This window comes from Callionymus lyra, chromosome 6 (assembly GCF_982586985.1).
Source record: "Callionymus lyra chromosome 6, fCalLyr1.hap1.1, whole genome shotgun sequence".
Classification (NCBI taxonomy): Eukaryota; Metazoa; Chordata; class Actinopteri; order Syngnathiformes; family Callionymidae; genus Callionymus; species Callionymus lyra.
In genome coordinates this window covers 12,128,111-12,149,376 of record NC_141823.1, presented here as the reverse complement: position 1 = coordinate 12,149,376, position 21,266 = coordinate 12,128,111, and the positions used below count along the sequence as shown (strand labels likewise).

General features: G+C 37.9%; 1 protein-coding gene across 1 annotated transcript in view; it reads left to right on the top strand.

Moving 5' to 3' along the window:
* The first annotated feature begins 1,139 nt into the window (after positions 1 to 1,139).
* The window catches only part of galnt2 (UDP-N-acetyl-alpha-D-galactosamine:polypeptide N-acetylgalactosaminyltransferase 2), a 45,713-nt gene continuing 25,586 nt past the window's right edge, over positions 1,140 to 21,266 (top strand). Inside the window, exon 1 of the mRNA XM_087793638.1 lies at positions 1,140 to 1,583. Coding sequence (XP_087649764.1) covers positions 1,488 to 1,583 — 96 coding nt within the window. The 5' untranslated portion in view covers positions 1,140 to 1,487. The remainder of the gene's footprint in view (positions 1,584 to 21,266) is intronic.

Below are 21,266 nucleotides of genomic sequence, written 5' to 3'. Positions count from 1 at the left end.
TATCAGTTTTATCTTGCCATTTAAAGTATATACTTTATTGAGTATTGTTTAAGCGCTTTGTGACCCTGGTCTGGAAAAGTGCTATACAAATAAAAATTACTTACTTACTTACATTTTAATTCTTATCGTCATCAATCATTTGTAATAATGAATAAAACACTATTTGTTGTTAGTACACAGCTCTCAGGCTTCAAGCAGGCGAGACAGATACAGGAAACAATCACATATTTGTTATTCCTCATGTTGTTCTGGAAATAAAAACTCAAAGTATTTCAACAAAATTGGCTCGTATGTGTGCGTCAGCATGAACAGACCAAAAAACATCAGTGTTTAGATTCCCTGAAAATTAAGAATGGAGAGGGAATTTCTTTGATCTATGTTCTTTATCTTTATCTTTAGACTTAGATCGTATCATCTTGTTCTTTATTTCTCTTTGTTCTTGTTCTTGTTTTATTTTGATTATTTTTTATGAAAAATTGCTGTATTTGCTGTGGATCATTTGTAAGAAAAAAAAAAACAATTTCAATCAATCAATCAATAAAGTTCAATAAAGTTCTACCTAACCTAGAATAAAAGAGTTCAGCAGACTATTATGACATCACTGATAACTGTTATAATAATAAGGTAAGGTAAGGTAAAACGTTATTGATCCCTCAGGAGGTCTCCTTCGTGAAATTGTTTTTTTCCAATAGCCACAGAAAATACAGCAATTTTTCAAAAAAATAAATCAAATATAATAAAAACAAGAACATAAAGAGAAAGAACGAGATGATCCATTTAAAAAAAATAAGGATTGTCTTCTGTTGAATATTGATTTATTTTCAAGTAAGTAATTTTTATTTGTATAGAGCTTTTCCAGACCAGGGTCACAAAGCGCTTAAACAATCAAAACAATATTCAATAAAGTATATAATTTAAAGATCAAGATAAAACTGAGAACACAACAGGAGTTCCAGAAAATATAATTTAATCAAGAAATGTGTTCTTGTTGAGTGCAGAATAATACTTTTTTAATTTAATTTACTAGTGGAGTTTTTTGCGAGTTCACTTGTCTTTGGGTTTTTTTCCCCGACACACAGTTCTTGCCCTCTGACCTTTTGCTCGCGCGTCTCTGGCGCCCCCCGCGGAGCTCCGCGGTACTGCAGGTGGTAGCCGGAGAGGACGGAGCTCTTCTTTACCCCCGAATCTGTACAACAATCCTCCCCGCAGAGCCAGCCCTCCTCCTCCGCCTGCACCGAGCCCTCCTCCTCCTCCTCCTCGGATCCCATGTTCTATTGGATTAGACTCGGTTAGCCTTTTTTTTTTTTTGGTTGCTCTCTCGCCCCCGTCGAGGCTTCGTTTCCTGCTCCCCGAGAGAAGGAGCGACTGGCAGCCGCGGCGGCGAAAGCGCTCTGCCCTCGGATACACCACCTCAGACCAGGACCTGCTCCCCCAAGAAAGAACCCAGACGAGCGGCCAGCGGTAGCAGCGGCGAGCGGGGCAGCACCATGCGAAGGAAGTCGAGGATATTGTTGTGCTTCGCGGTGCTGTGGGTGCTGGGTATAGCATACTACTTCTACTCGGGGACGGCGCTCGGACGGAAGGTGAGATTTTTTGCTTTTTCTTCTTCTCCCGTTTATTTTGGCTGGTTCTGGGTCCGGATCCAGAACACAATGATGGGGCGGCGTCGCTGCCCCCGGGTGATCCAGAGCGATGCTGAGGGGGGTCTTAAGAGAGGGGCCTGCATTGATTTACAGGGGGTGAGATGAGGGGCGACATGCCGGGCGGCGAGCACCGACCTCCCGCTGTGGAGAGCGGCGGTGTCCCCGGTGCCAGGTTCCGACCGCACCGGTGTTTTTTTTTTGTTTTTTTGTCTGGTCGTCTTGGGTCGAGAACCATGTTCTCATGTTGAGGGGCTGCTAGCTCGGGCTCGGAGGGCCAGAGGCTCCTCCAGGGGGGACGACGTCAGCACCAGAGACCAGGAAGTGAGACACCGGCGTGTTGTACAGACTTAGTCCAAGACCCTCAGGATAGGAACCATTTTTTACACATCTATCATATTATTCAATGACTGAATAATCCCTTTGGAATAGAAAACGATATTTTTTCTGAACTATGAGTAGATCACTTTTAGTTTTAGTAGTTTTATTATCATTTACGTTTTACAACAGGGTCTTGCTAGCAAACCAGTGCTTCCCAAACACATAAAAGTGTATTTTCAAAAGAGTCAAAACTGCTAAAGTGTCATCGTAAGTAGATGTTTGTAAGTATTTTTTTTACTGAGCGCATTGAAAATGTATCCCCAATGGCTCAGAGAACGTTAGATGTCGTTCTTTGAACACTGTCATCAGAAGGAGCACTAATAGACTCAGGGACTCATTCATTCCTCGTGCTATTAGATTTTGTTATTCTGAGTTTGGAGGCAGAAGTGGAGAGAAAACATGATATTCTATGTTAATCTTCGTATCCCTTTTCTTTGCGTTATTTCCTCTCGATCTATGTTCTTTATACTTGCACTTAGTTGCACTTTGTTCTTGATTTTATGAAACCTGCTGTGAACTGGAATCTGATTCCTCGAAGGAGATCTCCAGAGGGATAGTTGCAAAATAATATGTTTACTTTTAAAATTGTCAACTCTTGCTAGCTAACAACAGTGCTACACACTCAGGATATTTACTGAAGGTAAATAAACGTTCACATTTAAAGGTAAATATATCGTGATGTGTTACAATTGGAGAGAATCTTGTTAGTGACGAGGTCATGAATATTAATTAATAGTAATAAATCATGTTAATAAATACATTTGTCCACGATAACGCTAAATGGAAATAATTTTGTTGGATGAATTTGGAAACTTCCAGATAATAAAAATATGTTCATTCAAGGAATGGAACAGAACGAAAAAAGGAAAAGTCGATGCAAGTTCTGACAACAGTGTTGGTCGTGTGATGAGTCAGAAGTTAGTCTAAAGCATTTCTTCTTAAACTCGGTTCATCTTCAAGCCGACAAACCTCATCAAAAAGAGTCAAATCATCGGGTCTAAGCAAACTTCTCAGCCACATTCTAAATGTCAACGTTAAATCACCGAGTCAACTTTGACGTGTTCAATCAACAACCTCCTGTCATCCTCGTGCAAATAGTGAGCCGGAGTTGTTTGACTTGAAGTCGGTGCCACATCACCGTTCCTGTTCCTGCTGCAGAGACGGGACGTCCCTGTGCTTTATGGGATGGATGGGGAGGATTCAACGGGTACGTCTTCGCTTGTTTGAAGACGTTTCACTTCATTAGACTCATTTAATGTGATTAAAAAAAATAGATATTTACAAAGGGTAGTCATCAAGTCGGCAACACCCGAACGACTGCCGTGGTGAAGTTAAGTCGGATTGAAAGTGATTTAAAGCACCTCGATGGTTGCCATAATACCATTAGAACACTGAGTGAGGGATTATTGTTTAGTTACTGCCGTAGACCGCTTTAACTGGTCCATGGCCCGCTCCACTTATAAGCGTGTAATTACTGAACAATTAGCAGGTCGACAGTGAGCTCGGTCGTCGCACCACAACAGATTAAATGTTAATTGTACTAGCAGTGACGACAGGTGGTTCCACATCCACACTACGTGGAGTCTCCGCAGGTCTGAACCCGCGACTGTATTTCAGCGTCATAAAGTCGCAGCGGGGTCGAGAGTTTTTCCTGCTGGATCGTCGGAAGTTGACTTCGCATGGGTGGACATCGGAAGGGAAGCGTTCGGAGTGCACTTAAAAAAAAAAAAACAACTGGCGTGTTTAACTTATCGTGCTTCTCGACGTATCTTTGTTGACGTACTCTTCCATTAGGCTGATAGTGTGTGTGTTTCACGATGACGGTGTGTGATAAGGAAGGACGTCTCCCACTGGATTTGTGGCTGACAATTGTTTTGGATGAAAATCTTTAGTCTCTTTTAAGTACAAGGTGTCTCTGCATTTGTTTAACAGAAAGTTTTAATTCTGTCTATTTTATAGACCGTTTAATTAAAAAAAAAACTTCAATACAAACATCAATTTAAATGTAACGGTGGGTAAAATACATTTCAAGAGACTTATTTTCTACTTCTTTATCCACTAACTAGATTATGAAAGTGTTGATTTCCGGTGTTAAAAGTCATGGTGTGCGATTAGGAGATATGAAGCAAAGTTAGAAGAATCTGACTTTAAGATCTTAATATTTGATCACCATTGCAAAGAACTGCAAAGGACAAGATCAGAACCGTTTTCTCGGAACCTGTTCATACAAAAGAGCAACTTGAGTATCATTAAGTCTTTTAATATCACAAATTGAAAATGACTCACACATTTGAATGTGCTTTGATCCTGTTTGACAACAATACATACAATTTATGACAGTTTATGATGTTATTTGAGAAGATGACGAATGTATTTAGTCTTGTAGTACAAGAACAAGAGTCGCTCACAGTTAAATAGTTGTGGGTTAAAATCCATTTGGATGGAAGCTCAGCGTTGGAAGCAAATAAGTTATTTTCCCAGATGAGAGGGTTACAGTCCAAAATAACAATTATTATGTTTATTGATGACTTTCAATTGAGAGCGTTTGTCGACATGATCTATGGAGGTGGGGAAACCAAAAAAAAATCGATATTGCAAAATATAGTCGTGCTCCCTGTCGCAATAACCAAGCGATACACTGACGGCAAACATCAATATTTTATTTCAACACACATTATGAATTTCCCCCTGTTGTCACAGTCAGTACTTAATCTCTTCTTTGCTGTTTTGTGGGGGCGCTAATCCTGTAAATGAGGGTAAGGTAGGCGTAAACACCTTCCAGGGAAGAAGACGAGTCAACAACAGAAGAAAAGACGTGTTATTAATGTGCATGTACTTTAGTGTGTCCAGCTGTACAGTGTTTATTACGTTGTACATTCTATTGAATTGAAATAATTGTGTAAGATATTATACTTTTTAAATTTTTTATCAGTTGCATAAATCTTGATTTATCATCGATGACATTTCTCACAATATATTGAATCTCGCACATATCGTGTCTCGTGATATTATCCCTATTTATGGGTCAAATATTGCCCTGGTATCGAATACTGAGTTACCCCAATATTCACACCTCTATGAGTCATGTGACTTCAAAGAATGTGGATAGTGAACCGTTCTGACCCCATATCACTCAATGTTTCACTACCTTTATTACTCACAGTGTCACTTTATGGTGTTGATCCTTTACAGCTTCTTACATCCTGCTGGAACTCTCAGTATCATAACCTCTTTTAACTGTCCAAGTAAATGGACGTTGTACTTTTAAATGTATGCTCACTAACATATATTGTAGTTTCCTAGTGTGAAATTATTTTCATACCTCTTGTACAACCAGAGTATTACAGTTAATATCTCACTTTTTCTTCGATCAATAAAACAAAAGATGTTTAATACCGAGACAAATACTAGTTAAATCTCATATATTCCCGGGGCATATTTAGCCAACCATTGTTTTGACAACTGTGTTTTTATTCAGGAAAATAATATTTTACATTTTCTGTATTTAGTTTAGTTTAGTTAACCCCCCCCTCAAAATGTAACACTTCAGACATGGTTGTACTCATTGTGTCATAACCTTACCTCTTCTTGATCAAGTGTGTATTGGCAAGTATCTGACAATACTTATCACCATAAAGGGAAACCGCACGATATACTGCGATGCTGAAGGAACAAGGATGTACTGTATTTGTAGTATTTAACTCTGGTGTTGCACTCACAGACCACATGACCCTTGACAGTCGTAAAGTAAATTCTTTCGGTTGTTTTGAAACCAATATAAGTCCAAACATCGGCTGCTGGAGTTGACTGTATCCTCTCGTCCTCAGTCATGGCCAGGATTTAGCCGGATCCAATTGTTCCTTTAGCTGCGAAGAACCTAATGACTGCTGCCCCCTAGTGACCAGTAGTTTAATTTCAACACGAACACGAACAAATTCTGAGAAAAACCTATACAGTATCTTTAAAAAAACATTGATATTTTAGTCTATTTTTATTGTCTTGTATATCATACACATCTCTCTTGATACAGTTTTTGTTTACATGTAGAAGAAGAGTAGTTCCTTCTTTAAAAGCAGCGAGAATTATACAATTGCAGTATTTTGTTTAGTCTTGTTTTCCATGCGGAGGTTAAGAAGCCGAGCGTCTCCAGAGGCTCACATTTTAAATGCTGTCTGGTCCTTGAGATATTCTCCAGTCAAAGGTGTCCGACTAATTAGCTCTTCTCGGGTCTGTGTCTCTAAGATTCATTGAAAGGAACGAACATGATGATCTTCACATCATAGTAACAGATCATTGAGAAAATTGCTTTTATTTGTTGTAACGGCGTGCAGAACAAAAGGGAGTCTTGACTGGAGCCCACGCCGTCGGCTGCTGAGACACAAAACCTCACAATTGTTTCACACGTTTGCTGGCACATGAAACATCTCATTAAGAAAGGAGGGGATGGAGAACGGAGGCGTTCTAGATAAAAAAAAGACCAGGCGCTGGAGTCCACAGGAGAATGAAATCCCAACCTTTACGGAAAGTCAGTCGCCATTCTTGATTTGTTTATCGATCCTTCAACGTGACATTCACGCAGCAGGATGTTTGCCGCTGGTTCTGTGTGCACATGTCTTGTTCTGATGGTGCGTGTTTGCTCATGGATTATTGTTTACACACTTGAGGTGGAGCAGTTGTCGACACAAAAGACCTGTGGAAAGCACTGACGCTCAATAAAGTCATAAAGCAAGAACACAATATCATTTCAAAACGCAGGTACGTTCGATATTCACGCATCGACCAAATACACTTTCAGAGCGTCTTTCGATTGATGAATGTTTCAATGAAACTACGTTTTATTGGTTTGACTTCATCTTAAAATATGTTTTTTTTAAATGTGTATAATTTAATGTTTTATTAACCCTGGACATACAAATGTTTCTTGGGTGGTTAAAAAACAAGTTATGGTTTTGACTAATAACTTTTTCTATGGCACAGGATTTATATGCATATAAAAAAGAGTTCAAGATGTGTTAATTTCGGATGCAACGATCTGACTTATATGGTCCAGATACCGACACCTGGGCTCTGAATAACGACCGATACAGATCGAAAACCTGTGTTAACCCTTGTGTTACCTCTGGATCAAGTTTCGGGCCAACGGTTCGCCTTGTCCCAGAGGTAACACAAGGTTTAAAATAATAACTTTCTTGCCCTACTGTGAGATAAAACTGGCAATTCTTTGAGAAAGAAGCAAAAAGGACTACATATGGAATTATAAAGTGAGTATTTATTTACATAAAGATCTTGAGAACATATAGAAAATAACGTTTTGTACACTTCATTTAGTCTATAACCTGCATAAAGAACGAATATTGTCTGCTGTAACAACATACTATAAACTAAGTGACAATTCTGATAAGACGTGAAGACTCTGATCCCGATAATATCGGCCGGATCCAGCCTCTCAGAGTATCCCTATTAAAAAATGGGTTACGACACTACGTATATATATATATATATATATATATATATATATATATAAACACTGCCGTCAGGTATGTATTGAATAATATTCGTTCATGTCTTTCAAGTAGAAAGAATGTTATGGAAGGATCAACCACATTGAAAGAAAAAACAAACATTAAAACTAGATACTTTACATTCATGGACACATGGATGGATAGATGGATAAGTAGGTAGACCTTTATTAACCCCCCCTGGAAAACTCCTTCGGGAAATAGTTTTTCCAGTTCACAGCAGACACAGACTATAGATTTGTAAGAACAAGAAAAAGAACACAGTTCAGGAAAAAGAACAAAGGGCAAGGGATGACAAATTCCAAGTATAAAAAAAACATAGATCAAAGAAAAAATAACACAAAGAAAAGGATAGAAAGATTAAATAGAATATCATTTCATATTTAAAGAGGAAACAATGTAAAGTCTTAACATTTGAAATGTTAAATTCAACCATTTAATATTAAGTATTCTGATGGCACTGATATACTCGCCTATATAAGCCGGTCCTGATCAGAGGAAGTGTTTGCAGCAATAGTTAAACACATTTAAAACTTTTATTCAGAAAGTCAAAGGATAACCAGGAAAAATGAGCTGGGAGTCCATTCAAAAATATTTGGGACAGAAGATCTTCATCTTTGAAACTTCTCAGCACTTAAACCTCGCTCAGCAGTTAAGGGTGGACACAGCAGTGAGATGAGGGAGTATTGTAAGTGCAAGAAAAGAGGGGAATAGTTGTGTGGAGGGGATTTTTGGTGCCATATTGCAAGCTTATGTAGGTGAACAGCAGGTGATTAGCATCAAGGATTTGGAGGACAGTAGATGGACTCTAGAGATTAAGATCAGGTTGCAAGAAAAGGTTGTAGAAGCGATATGGATAGTGGTTGAATTATGCAGGGAATGAAACGTACACGCAACTTTATTCAGGTGAAGTATTTAGAAGGAACAAAGCGTTCATCCCTCGGGAAATACATACGAGAATTTAGGGTTCCAGTCACGACACACAGAAGAAAGGGAGCAAACAAAGTACAGACGCAACAATCACGGATCAATAACATTATGAATAAGAAATGAATCCTAAAAAATAGATGAACATTAAATGAATAAGAATATAAAGTATACATAAGATTATAAAGTTATTTCTCGTGACTGTCTTAGTTGATACGTTGATACAAACTTTGGAAGATTTCTCCCAATTTTCCTTATAAAATGAGTGTGATCTAGATTGCTGCTAAAGTAGTAGGTCTAGTAAAGGTTATTTATAATCGCCTTTGTTGACCAGGGCTTTAAACTTCAAAAACAATATACAGCTAAAATACATGCTTTAAAAGGACAAACACAGGAGTCCCAGAAAATTAAGAAAAAGCACAAATAAAAATGTCTTCTCTCCTCTGGTCCGGAAGCGTGTTCAGGAACCATCAGTAGATTCTGATCCACAGACCTTAGAGCCCGAGCTGGGGTGCAAGGCTGGATCAGATCACTGATGGAAGGAGGAGCCTGACCATGAATAGATCTAAAAGGAAAGTAACCAGTATTTTTAAATTGATCCTGAAAGAAAAAGGCGGCCAGTGAAGAGTTTAAAGGATTGGGGAAATGTGAGTTCTTCTACTAGAGCAGGTCAGAATTCTTGCTGCAGAGTTTTGTATGAACTGCAGGCGAGACAGATCCTTCTTGTTTAGACACGAAAATAAACTGTTACAATAGTTTAAACGAGAAGACGCAAACGCATGGATTATAAGCTTCAGATAAATCTGTTTCAATAATAATAATAAATAATATCCAAAAGGAGAACCATTTGATTTGTAGAATTGTAAAGAGAAAATATATAAACAAAGACAAATCTGAAGTGTCATTAGAAGGTGGTTCTTGTATAAATATAATGCCAGAAAGTCTTTCTAGTTACTGCTTGTTTATGTCTGTATGTCTGGCTGTACCATTGACTCTCAAGCCAAACACAAGGTTGTTTCTGTAGCACTTAATTCTGTAGCATCTAAAAATGCCTTCTACTGTTTTTTCAAGAAATGCTTTAAGGACTGGTGTTCTTTGAAGTGTATCAGATGATCCATTGTTTGAGGGGCCGGATCTTTAAAGCATGAAGGGAATAAAAGGGATTTTCAGTATATCCCGGAGAGTCACGCTTTTGTTGCTTCAACTCCAAAGAAGTTCACTGTCAGAAAGGTCAGCTGAGTTTGTGGGTTTCTTTTTTATGAGCCGAATACTTTCTACATTTGGATGATTTAGAGAGCCTGTGGATGAAGTCAATTTTCTAAAGCAGCAAGAACACAGCCTTGAGACATTTAGACAATTTTGACCCATTTTGAGACCTTTGTAATTGAATAGATTTTTTTATAATCGTTATATTGAAAAGGTTGAATTTTTCTTTTTATTATTAATTTTTTTTCATAGCCTTTAACATTCAATATAAAAAGGAAGAAAAAGCACTTACACTTCAATTCATCATGGAAGATTCCAGAGCAATGGTATTGTCTGGTGGAACTCAATAATATATTGAATTTAAAAGGTTATGAATAATAAAAAAAAAATTGAAAATGTTTTTGGAATCATTGGAATTACAATATCAGCCTATATGCATAAACGACTTTAAGAACTACTTTTAAACTTGTACACATTTAAAATGTATTCATTTAAAAATGATAATTCAACCATTCAATAAAGACATCTAATTGTTCAATTTTTCATTATAAAATAATTAAATGTTTTAAAATATAGTCAATAAAACTATTTTTTCCAACATTTAAAATATCATATTCAACCATTCAACATTCACTGATATACTTCCATATAGGTGATTTAAATACTAAAGTAAAGGATTACAGGAGTTGTTTGATGATCTAAATCTAAATGTTGGGATTGAGTTATTTACTTAAGTTAGAGTTAAACGTTTCCGACGTTCAATATTTAGTTTTGTCCCTGCTGGCATGTGCTCAAAGCTGAAGAGAGGAAGTGCACAAGGGATTAAGACGGAGGAGGCTGACTAATATGTGACTTCTCTCCGGCTCGTATAGAGCAAGAAAAACCACCATAAGGACGACTGCAACCATGATTTCATGTTAAAAACGCCATTACTCCCTTCTCATATCAGGAGTTCTGTCACTCAAGTCGTCGGACCCTGATGTTGGAACATGTTCGTAGGAATCCTTATGGTCTCATTATCCTCACCTGCCAGATGTTTGCTGCTCTCAAGCATCTGCAAACGTGTCCTTGAAAGAGAAGAAAACATCATATCTGCTGATGATCCATCTGTCTGTCGACCCTTTGAATGCTGTTTTTGTTCCTGATCATCGTTTCTATGCTTTTTACCTCCAAGAAAATCTTCACTCGTCAGAGAAAACACAATCAGCTGTTGCCCGAGGAACGTTTCTGATCGTGGCTCCGGTTCGTCTGACTATAAATAATAAAAAAGGTGTATTTGAGAGAAGAGAAGGCACTGTAACTGATGTTGTTTATACTGTGAGTGTGAGTGAACATCTGTCATCAGCTGGGACACCTTAGAGGAGTTTCAACCTCACACTTCACCCGGGAATAAGAAAAGATTAAAGTGTTCAAAGAAGGTCTTTTACATTTGCACGTCGGCGATCCCTCATTTAATATGAACAAAAAAATCATTCTAAGAAGTGACCATTTTAATTTTCGCTTGTTTAAAATGTATTTAAAAACGTTTATTTGAACTTGCAAATTCAACATTGCATATCAGGCGACAACCCTCACGGTAATGTTGACATGAATAGCTCCCATACGGCTTTGCCGCCCAGCCAACCAATCACAGCTGTCGGCAATATAGGCATAGAATTTAGATACAGCAACTAACAAGCCGTTGTCGGTACATTTTCTGTCCCCCCTACAATATCGGTCCCCCCACTTCCTTCTTGATGACGTCGCTATTGACAAAAAGACGATCTTCGTCAACATAATCACTTTCCGTTCGTTCATTTCCTGGTCTGACGACGGACATGTAACGAAGCCGCTGATTGGCTGAAGCTGAATTACTAATTATAACGCACAACCGTACAATGCAATACAAACATTCGAGTTCCGAAAGAATTCCCTTTATATACATTTAACAATTGATTTAAATCACTAAAAAAAATCGGAATGGAAACAAAATATTTACTGAGGTGTTTATGATCCCACCTATAGACAGGTGGAATGAATTGCATTGTACAGTTGTGCGTTAATATTAGTAAAACAGCTTCAGCCAATCGGCGGCTTCGTCACATGTAGTGTGGGCACTTCCTGTTGGTGTCAAAGTCACATGTATCATCAGACCAGGAAATGAAAGAACGGAAAGCGATCAGGTTGACAAAGATCTTCTTTTTGTCAATATAAATGTTTTATGTGTGGTAAAAAGTACCATGTAAACTTTCTGTTGACGTTTCTTTAACCCATAAAAAATATTTTAAAGAGACGTTTGCATATGCAACGTGTGACGTCATCACGTAGGAAGTGGGGGGACCGATAATGTACCTACACCGTCACTAAATAGAGCAGTGTGTAGAAAAGCATTATGGGAATTTACTGTCTTGTTGGCACCAGAAGTAAGGTGGGTTGTGGTAATTAATGACTCCCACTGAGTTCTGTGTTTTATCTGCTGTTCTACTAAATCACTTGTTTGTAAAAGTGTGAATAATGACAATAATGAGCTTTTGTTGTTCCTGACTGCATATTTTCAGTATATTCAAATCCCCATATTCTACAAGTACATTAGTAGAACACGTGTTTTCACGTCGATATTGTGGCTTATGATGATGCCGGCGTTTAAGTAAAGATTATACAAACTACAATAAGAGTGACTTTGATGGTTTGGGGAAAAAGGGTTTGATGGTCTGAAGCGTTTTCACCTCATCAAATGTGCCCTTTAAAAGAAAGCGCCCTGCTGTGTGTAATTACATCCGTCGCGAAGCAAAAAGACAGAAGCCGAAGACGCCATATCGCGTGAGATGAGACGATTTATAAAGCGCTGTAGATATTGATCAAGACTTTAAAAGAGTATACGCCGATGACATAAGTTTGTCTTCCATAACTCCTGTTAAAAGAACCGTCATCGGTCTGTGGAGGAAAAAAGGAAGATTCTTCAAGCACGGCTGTTCAATAACGAGAAAATAGTTTCTGGCTCTCGCTCAATCCAAGCGAGGCTGAAATGCACTTTAGCTGCAGCGAGCGATCACCGTGGCCCTAGGGTAGGTCACTGTGTGTGAAATTGAGTATTGATTCGCTTTTGAAAATCTTCTGGAAAAAAAAAAATCATTCTTCTAAGTTCCAGGAGTTTTTTTTCCCTGTTTCCCAGACTGCATTTCAAACACACTAATTCCCCCGATGGGCTGTGAGATCCAGCTTATGTTTGCACAATTGGATTGCAACACACAAACATACACACCTTTAAAACGATCGGTTCTGTTACGATGTCGGTCCGGTTTCTGGAATGAATCAGCTCCTGCGTGTTGAAACGGCTTTACATGGATTTGAGGAAGTGGAACCGCTGAGTCGGCGCTTCTTCTGCTTCATCGTGGAGACTTTGTGGTCGCGTTTTTGAATTCTGGAATATTATTATTCTGCCAAGACGTTTGTTACAGAAGAAGGAAGCGGGTGAAACAGGAGCTTGTATTCATCTGTAAGTCTGAGCTTAAAGAAGAAGAACAAGCGAAGACTGACACGTGGAGATGAAACTCAATAGAACGCACAGAAGCTTAAATCATACTCTTTTTGTCCTCTTTTTAGTTTTGACGCTCTTTCTTCTCGCTGTCGCACGATGGTTGGTTCCAAACATCCGATAGCACTGACCGAGGTCGGGTTAGGTGTAGCTCAGTGACCCGTTCTTAAGTTTCATCTGTTCCCGTTGTTCACCTCATTGAATAATTCATTGAACATTCTGGAACATTTACATAAATTTGAAGTTTGAATTTGGGATTAAAAACAAGGAAAATGAATGAAAAATTGAAATATTCAAGAAAATAGAGAAAACATTTCTTAAATAAAGGAGAAATTAACAAAACAATCAATGGCTGAATATTATGGAAAAATGAATAAATTAATGTAAGCTTTGGAACAATCTTCCTCTCTCTTTGCACTTGATGGATCTACTGACTCCTTTAAGAAACATCTTAAGACGTTTTTATTTGTTCAGGCTTTTCCTTGATTTTCTGGAACTCCTGTGTTGTTCTCAGTTTTATCTTGACCTTTAAAGTATATACTTTATTGAGTATTGTTTTGATTGTTTAAGAGCTTTGTGACCCTGGTCTGGAAAAGCCCTATACAAGTAAAAATTACTTAATTACTTACTTACATTAAACTGCGACTTAAGGTTTGTCCAAGTACATTTTTTTTATGTTCCCTAAACATCCTCGTATGAACAGGATGCTGTCATGATGCAGTCGGTTTTTCAAATACATCTTCTCTGCCAAAGTAAATATAGTTCCTGCTCCGTGGCCTCTTTCCAAGTGAAGTGCTGTTAAAGAAATCACCATGGTGACTGGAACTTGAACGTGCATTTAAGATGATTGTAAAGTATTTCTTCTATTTCCTTTTTAACCATCAATTTTGAAACACAAACCGCATGTACTGTGACCTCTGCTGCTGACTCGACGCTTTACTGTACACTCGTGTCATTTCTTCCCGTTCTTTATGTTGACGTTTGCGAGGATATATTTTTTTATAATACTTTTTATGAATGGCTACTTCTATTGTTGATGTTATTTATTATTTATTTAATGGACATTCATGTCAGTGTTTATTATTGTAGCGCTTAATCTGTGTGTTATTCATTTGCCAGTGTAATGATGTCCAACCTTTTTTTTTTTTCTGATGTCTTTTCTGGCCAAAACGCCCCCTCAGTGTTCAGTGAGAGAGAAACAGGAAAAATAAATATCCTCCCCTCTTACTTCCCCTCTCTTCTACACCCCAGATAATGTGTTCATGGTAACCAGACTGAAGAGATTATGTCTGCTGATTAAAAACAAAACAGAAACTGTGATTCAAAATACAACATTCCTACTGTCAGAACTCTTTGTGGGCGAATTTTATTTTTCTTAGTGTGTGTTCCCAACAAGACAAAAGACGAAAATGTGATGCTAACAAAAAAAAAAAACCCTCATAAATCATAAAAGAACATTAAATCATAAAAAGTAATATAACAAAGAACATATGTTAACAACGCATAATAAATGATGAAAACAAGTACAAAACACTTTTTTAATTGACTATTCATTCATCGTCATCAAAGATGGATTAAGCAGGTGCTGAACAAGATCTCCCGCTGAGAGACCGGCACACTTGGATATTCCCAATCCTTACCACAACCAGAGCTGTGATGGAAGCCTGTTCATCTGTGTCTACACACATGAAGGGTTTCATCTTGAATACAGTCACTGTTTCACTGATCATATTGCAGAGCACTCTCTCCCTCCTTATCTCCTTCCGCCTCACTTCTGTTTATATTTGCGTTCCTGCCCAGAGAACGCTCTTTTCCGCTTCTGTTTTTTTTTTTTTAGCTCGTTTGTTCAACTCAACTAAGACAAAAACGTGTACAGTCAACTTGGGAGCCAATTACCAAAAAAACAAAATACACTTGTCATGAAGGCCCTGGTGGAGCCCGACTGATGACCTACTTCAGGCTCCGAACCTCACTTTCTGAACGGCCAGGCAGGGATTGTTTACCCTCTCTAGTGTGTGTGTGGAAGTGTGTGTCGCCTGCTGTCAGAGCTAGTTTAGATTTATCTTCAGCTCCGAGTAAGTGGGTAGATGTGATTCAGTCGGACTCCTTCAGGACCAACTAAGAACAAGTCAAACTGTCTTACACCTCTTACTAGAGGGGCTGGATTTGAACGAATCTGGAGCGATGATGTGTTTGAAGGTACGCGGGGAACAATATCATATTTTCCTTCATATTGTGATACTCTAGGAACAAGGATACTTTGATGTACTATTGTCGAGTACTTGACTCTGGTGTTGCAGTATTTACAGACCACATGACTCTTGACAAAGTCGTAACTACTTTCATTTGTTTTTAAAACCAAAATATACCCAAAAACATCAGCTTTCGGAATCGACTGTATCCACTCGTCCTCAGTCATCGCCGGGATCACATTGTAGCATCAGCTCAGGAGGAAGTTATAACTGTCACGATCAAGCCGCCAGAAGTTAAATTGCAACAGAAAAATGAATAAAAATTTGAATGTTTTTGGCAACATCCCCAGTAATGCTTGTATCTATGATCTTATTCTTTAGTGGCCTTCAAAATAACATGGATCAGTGAGGAGGAGCTTTTTACTTTCAGCTCTTTAGACACTTTGAAAGACAAAAAAACAAAGCTTTTTAGATCCGTCTGTTCATGAGGTAAGAAGGTATTTTTGAACCCCTAACTGCCGAAGAGTCTCAAGTAGACACACATTGCGAAAAAGGAACCTTGGTCTCTAACATAGAGGAGCCAATCCTCATACAATCCCCCCAAAAAACAGTCAAAATGTACTTGTAGCATAGATGCACATTGTGTGTCATATTATTAAAACTGTGTAAACTTTTTGAACAAGTTCAACACAGTGAGTTTACCAAAATTCATCAATCTTTGCAACGTTAACATCTGTAGAATAATTGCAGGAATTTAAGTTGAGCTAATATAGTGCTGGGTATCAAACTTTGGTAAATTTTTGGCACAGACTGAAAGGCTTCGGTAGTAACCGAGTATGGAAACCTGCTTCGTGTTTGGTGCCAAGTTTTGGTACCTATGCATGATTAAAGTTACTTCTTAATAAAAACGAAAAAGGACAAAGGAAGGTGAACAGATTGATTTGTCACTTGTCAGCAAAACGGCATTCTACAAATGTGGAAATTATCCAGGGCTGAATTAAACTGAGATTCACATTTTATTTTTGTTAGAATATATGTTATAAGTTGGTATCATAAAAGTATTGTTGAGCAACCGGTATTTAAGTGAAGGTATCGATACCGGTATTGAAACATATCTATGGATACTCGACTCTACACGAGACCTTCATCCACAGAACAGCCGACGATCGATCGGCTCTTCAAACCTGATGTTTGGCCGTTGCCTTGTGTGAGGCTAATAAAGGAGTCATCACTGGAGTCGCGTGATGTTCCCAAATGTCAATGTCCAGGGCCCGGCCCGGCCTGTGAATGACTAACCCGGCAGCAGCACAAACGTGCAGAGGCAGCAGGCGGGGATGTGTTGTGCGTGCGTGGCAGCCTCTCCTGATTAATATGTATGAACGCGGCTCAGAGAAATGACATTTCCACAGCGGGAATATAAAGAGATTGGTTGATGTGCTGCTGAACACAAGTTCTGTTTCTGAAGCCGTGGTCTCGCATGTGTCGCTCGTAAGACTAAAGTGGACTTTGATATAGCAGATGAAAAAGAGCAAAATGGCACCGAGATGTATGTTGTTGGAGATCAATCGATAAAAATCAATTATTTTTGATTTAAAAGCCATAAATGAAGCTCCAGACCAGACATGAGTGCTGCCCGAGGGCCACATGTGGCCCCATTGACCCCATAGAGGCGACTCTCATGAGGTCATAGTTAAACTACAAAATTGATCAGATATTTTGTAAAAATAATATAGAATATAAAAATAAATCACATTTTATTTATTATTATCTCATGGAATTCAATCTTTTGCATTGAATCTTAATTAATTTGATTTAGGTGTATTTTTGTATTTCTTAAATCATGTAAAATTTCCCTTTCTCCATTCCTTTATTCCGGTTTTAGTAAAATATATTTTTTGGAAGTTTCAAATGCTATAGTTTAATAAACAATTTGAGCAGTTATCTGGTAGTGTGGTGAGAGCTACACAGAAAGAAGGTACATATTTTTAATTTAGGTTTTTGTGTTCTACTAGCTGTTTTAAAAGATGGAGGTCGATAAATGACTCTTTGTCTTCTGTAGTCAGTGGTGATGGATCGGTGCCCTGTGTTCCACCTCTCACCCCTAGTAGCTGGGATAGGTTCATACCTGGTATAAAATCAATGAATGAATGATTGTAAGTCATGTTGGGGAAAAAGACCTATTTCACCAGGTTAATTTGTGTTATGAAGCAAATAAACAAACAGTAATTAGCATGTTAGGCTAACTTTTCATGGAGATTACAGTTTGAATTTGTTACTCGGTTATTCTTAAGCATAGTCATAAAGTAATAGTTTTGTTTGGGGTTGATAATTAACATTTATAAACACATTCTTCGGTTGTACCCAATTATGATCTCAAAGGAAACTCATGGCGGCTTCATTTATACTTCTTTAACTATCCACACCTCAGTTAGTCATTCGATAGCTCAGTTTATTTTTTTGTCTTTATATTAATCCAAAATTCAATCCGACTTATGTCTGTTTGATCACCAAGATGATCTTCTGAAGCCGATTCTGTAACAAGAGCTTCTCCTGTCGACTCGATCCAAGCAGTTCCAGGAACGGTGCTGCCGTGTGCAGAGATGTGACGGGTTTTCTGAGAATGATGTGACCTTAATACCCAGACAAAACTAGCAACTCTACAGCGAGCCGACTGTCCGCCGAAGTATTGAGGAAGCGTCAAAAATGTCTTGATGTTTTAATGAATGACCCAGTTTGGTGATCGATTGTGTCCGACGCTGTGAAATAATCCCTGGATTGACTTTCTTGTCTTCTTTCTGCTGAAAAGGTATCACGGGGCGTATTTGTGATAACTGGACCAGCCCTGAATGAATGGCTGCTGATAAATGTCTGCGATATTTCACTGTCTACTTTACTGGGCATGTAGCTCATAACTCAAAATGAAACGTGAAGCCAGTTCCCGGGGAAACAGTCAAAGAGTTCCAAAACGTCTGTTTTTAATTACATAAAATACTCGTGACTCATGTTTGTGCCAGAAAACAAGTTGTTTTTTTTTTTTGCTCGCATCCGAGGCTCGTCTGTTAAACACTTGTCAAAATGAAGTCATCGTGAGGCTTCAGTGTGCGTGGAGTTGTCGTCATTCTGAATTTGAAATTCGAGTCCAGGAGGAGAAGAAAAACATTCTTCTGTCTTCACGGACGTGTCCTTGTTGTCACAGCGCTAATTAAACATCCTGTTGGCTTTTTGCCATAACAGTATTTTATTATCTTATTCCTGCACCAGGAGATAGAACCGACTCACTGCTGACTTCAGACTGTTTGATATTTTATATTAAAAAGACGGTTAACTCTTATAAGATATTTATACATTTCAGTTCAATTCATCATTTAGTCTTTTTCTGGAGATATAATCGGTCGATTGCATTAAAAACTTTTTTTTAATAAAGGATAATTACAAATACTCAAAAGAAAACAACAATTTAATTCAAAGAACGACCAAATGGTTTACTTTTACTGTTTTTTTTTAAAAGACAATAATTGAATCACTTAGGTATTTATTAATTAATAAGTATTATTAATGATGGGACATTTGATTCAGTGTTAAATGGAGGTTTTATAACATTGAAATTGTAGTCAAAAGTGTGGCAGGAAATCTTTGTTTCTTAAAATAACTTTCACAACTGATTGTCTAACTGTGTCACGTTGCAGGAAACAATTTTTTCTTTCTGTGGCTTCATAACTGACAACGAATCAACTGACATTTCAAAGAGGGCCCTGACTAAGTAATGTGGGAGTTGAACTCACAACTAGCAGCACTGATGATAAAAAAGAAAAATACAGGCGGCTAATGTTGAATAGAAGGAAGTCTGAGATAAAGAAATGGCTAAAAAAAAACAAGAATTGTAATTTACAAAGAATAAAGGACCTTTCCAAAGGGAAAAGCCTTACTATCATGGGAGTTGAACCCGCAACCATCAGCAGTAAAAGAGAAGTATTAAATAAAAGCACAGGCTGCAAAACTTTGGTAAATGTTGTTGGTGACGTGGACATTGTAAAAAATAATACAAATGTAGCATTTTTACAAAAACAAAGAATTGTTTCGAATCAATGATTAATGTAATAAGAAACAAATAAAGTGAAATCAGTTTTAGTTAAGACTTAATATTTCTTTAAAAACAAAAAAGAGTTTCATCAGTGATCAATAAAGTTTTACCTTACCTTACTTTCGAGCATTTATAGCTGATCAATAAGTCAAATGACTCCAAGCATGGTGGGAGTTGAACCTTCAACCATCAGCAGTGAAGACATTGCTTGTAGTTGCTTTTGTGTTTCAAACTCGAGAACCTTCTGAAAAGTTTAAATTTGAACTTTAAATTCAGGTGAGCTCGAAACACATGACCGTTGGCTTCATTGTTCTATGGTTCAGGAGACTGCGGTTGCTCTCAAGCGTTCGTGAGAAGCTCACACTCACCTTCTGCTGCTGTGAACGACTCTCCTCGTAAGGAAAATAAAGTTTTATAGACTCGCTCTGCGTCCGACAGACGGTTTCACAGCACGTCGATGCTCCTTTTAATCACAGAGCAGAACTGTGGTCAAGGACGGGACAGAGTTGTTAGCAGAGGAGGAGGACGAGTGAAGGAGGACATCAAAGCAGGCAGAAGAAGGAAGGGTGGGAGAGGGGGAAGAAAAGGGAGGAAGTCTGTGGTTGATGAAAGAGTTTGTACAACTGAATTAGCCGGAGCGTCTCCTCCTCCTCCTCCGCCTCCTTGGCCTACTTCTCACTCCACTGACACACTGGGATGATTCAGCAGCACAACTTCACCGTCGCCCTCCGTGTTGGTCCGACGAGAAGATTTGTCAAATGATGCTCAGTGGCCGAGAAACTTTGTCGTCCTGATCTCTCGTCTCCGATAACTGTCATTTCAGTGATGACGATAATAACATGTTGATGACACTTCTGGACCACACATGCCACTAAATACAGTTCTGAAGCTCGAGAAGAACGAAGTTACGGAAGTACACGAGTGTCAGAACATTGAAGCGTTGAATTGAACATTTTTATGTTGAAACTTATTTATTTAATTTTATAAAAATGCTATTCAAGAAAAATAAAAAACATTTTTAATTGTGCAGGCTTTTACTATTTATTTCAAATTTGAATTTTTTTTGTATTGAATTAAATAATTATAAAAGTGATACCATGATTGTCTTAAAAGTTTAACCAAGTATCCCAGTACTCGTTTGGTATAATAGTGCTAGTATTATACTTATTTACTTACATTTTTTTGTGTTGAATTGAAATGGCTATGAATTATAATATCAAGTTATATATGTAAAAAAAATAATATGTAAAATGTAATTATAAAGAAAAATCAGTCTTTCAATATACAAATGATTTAATTCAATTATTCAATAAAAACAAATTCAACCTTTTTGATTCAGAAAATATTGAATTAAATGTTTTAAAAAAGTAATCGATGCGTTAAAAAATGTAAGTTTCAACATTTAAAATGTAAAATCCAACCATTCACTCTCATGAAAGTGCTTCGCTCTGGTTTTATCTTCATCACAATCCTTGACTTTCACAGCTTGTGACAAAATCTGCGACTCGTTCATCTCTTCGCCATCTCGTTCCTCGTGGCCTCTTCGTCCTCTGGAGAAATATTGTTGTACCTCTAATCATGGTAACTTGGCACCAACCCGTGCAAGAACAACACATTTGTACGTCTGGTGTTGCTGGTTCCACAGTCTGGCAGGTAAACAAGAGAAGCCTTGTGAGCTCGTATTATTAAAAAAACATTTCTTCACCACAGAAGCAGGAGATTGCAACACTTTAATTTTCTCTAAACATCTGAATGTTGTAAACGACGACATAATAACGGGAAAGTACCAGATGTCTTTTTTTTTTC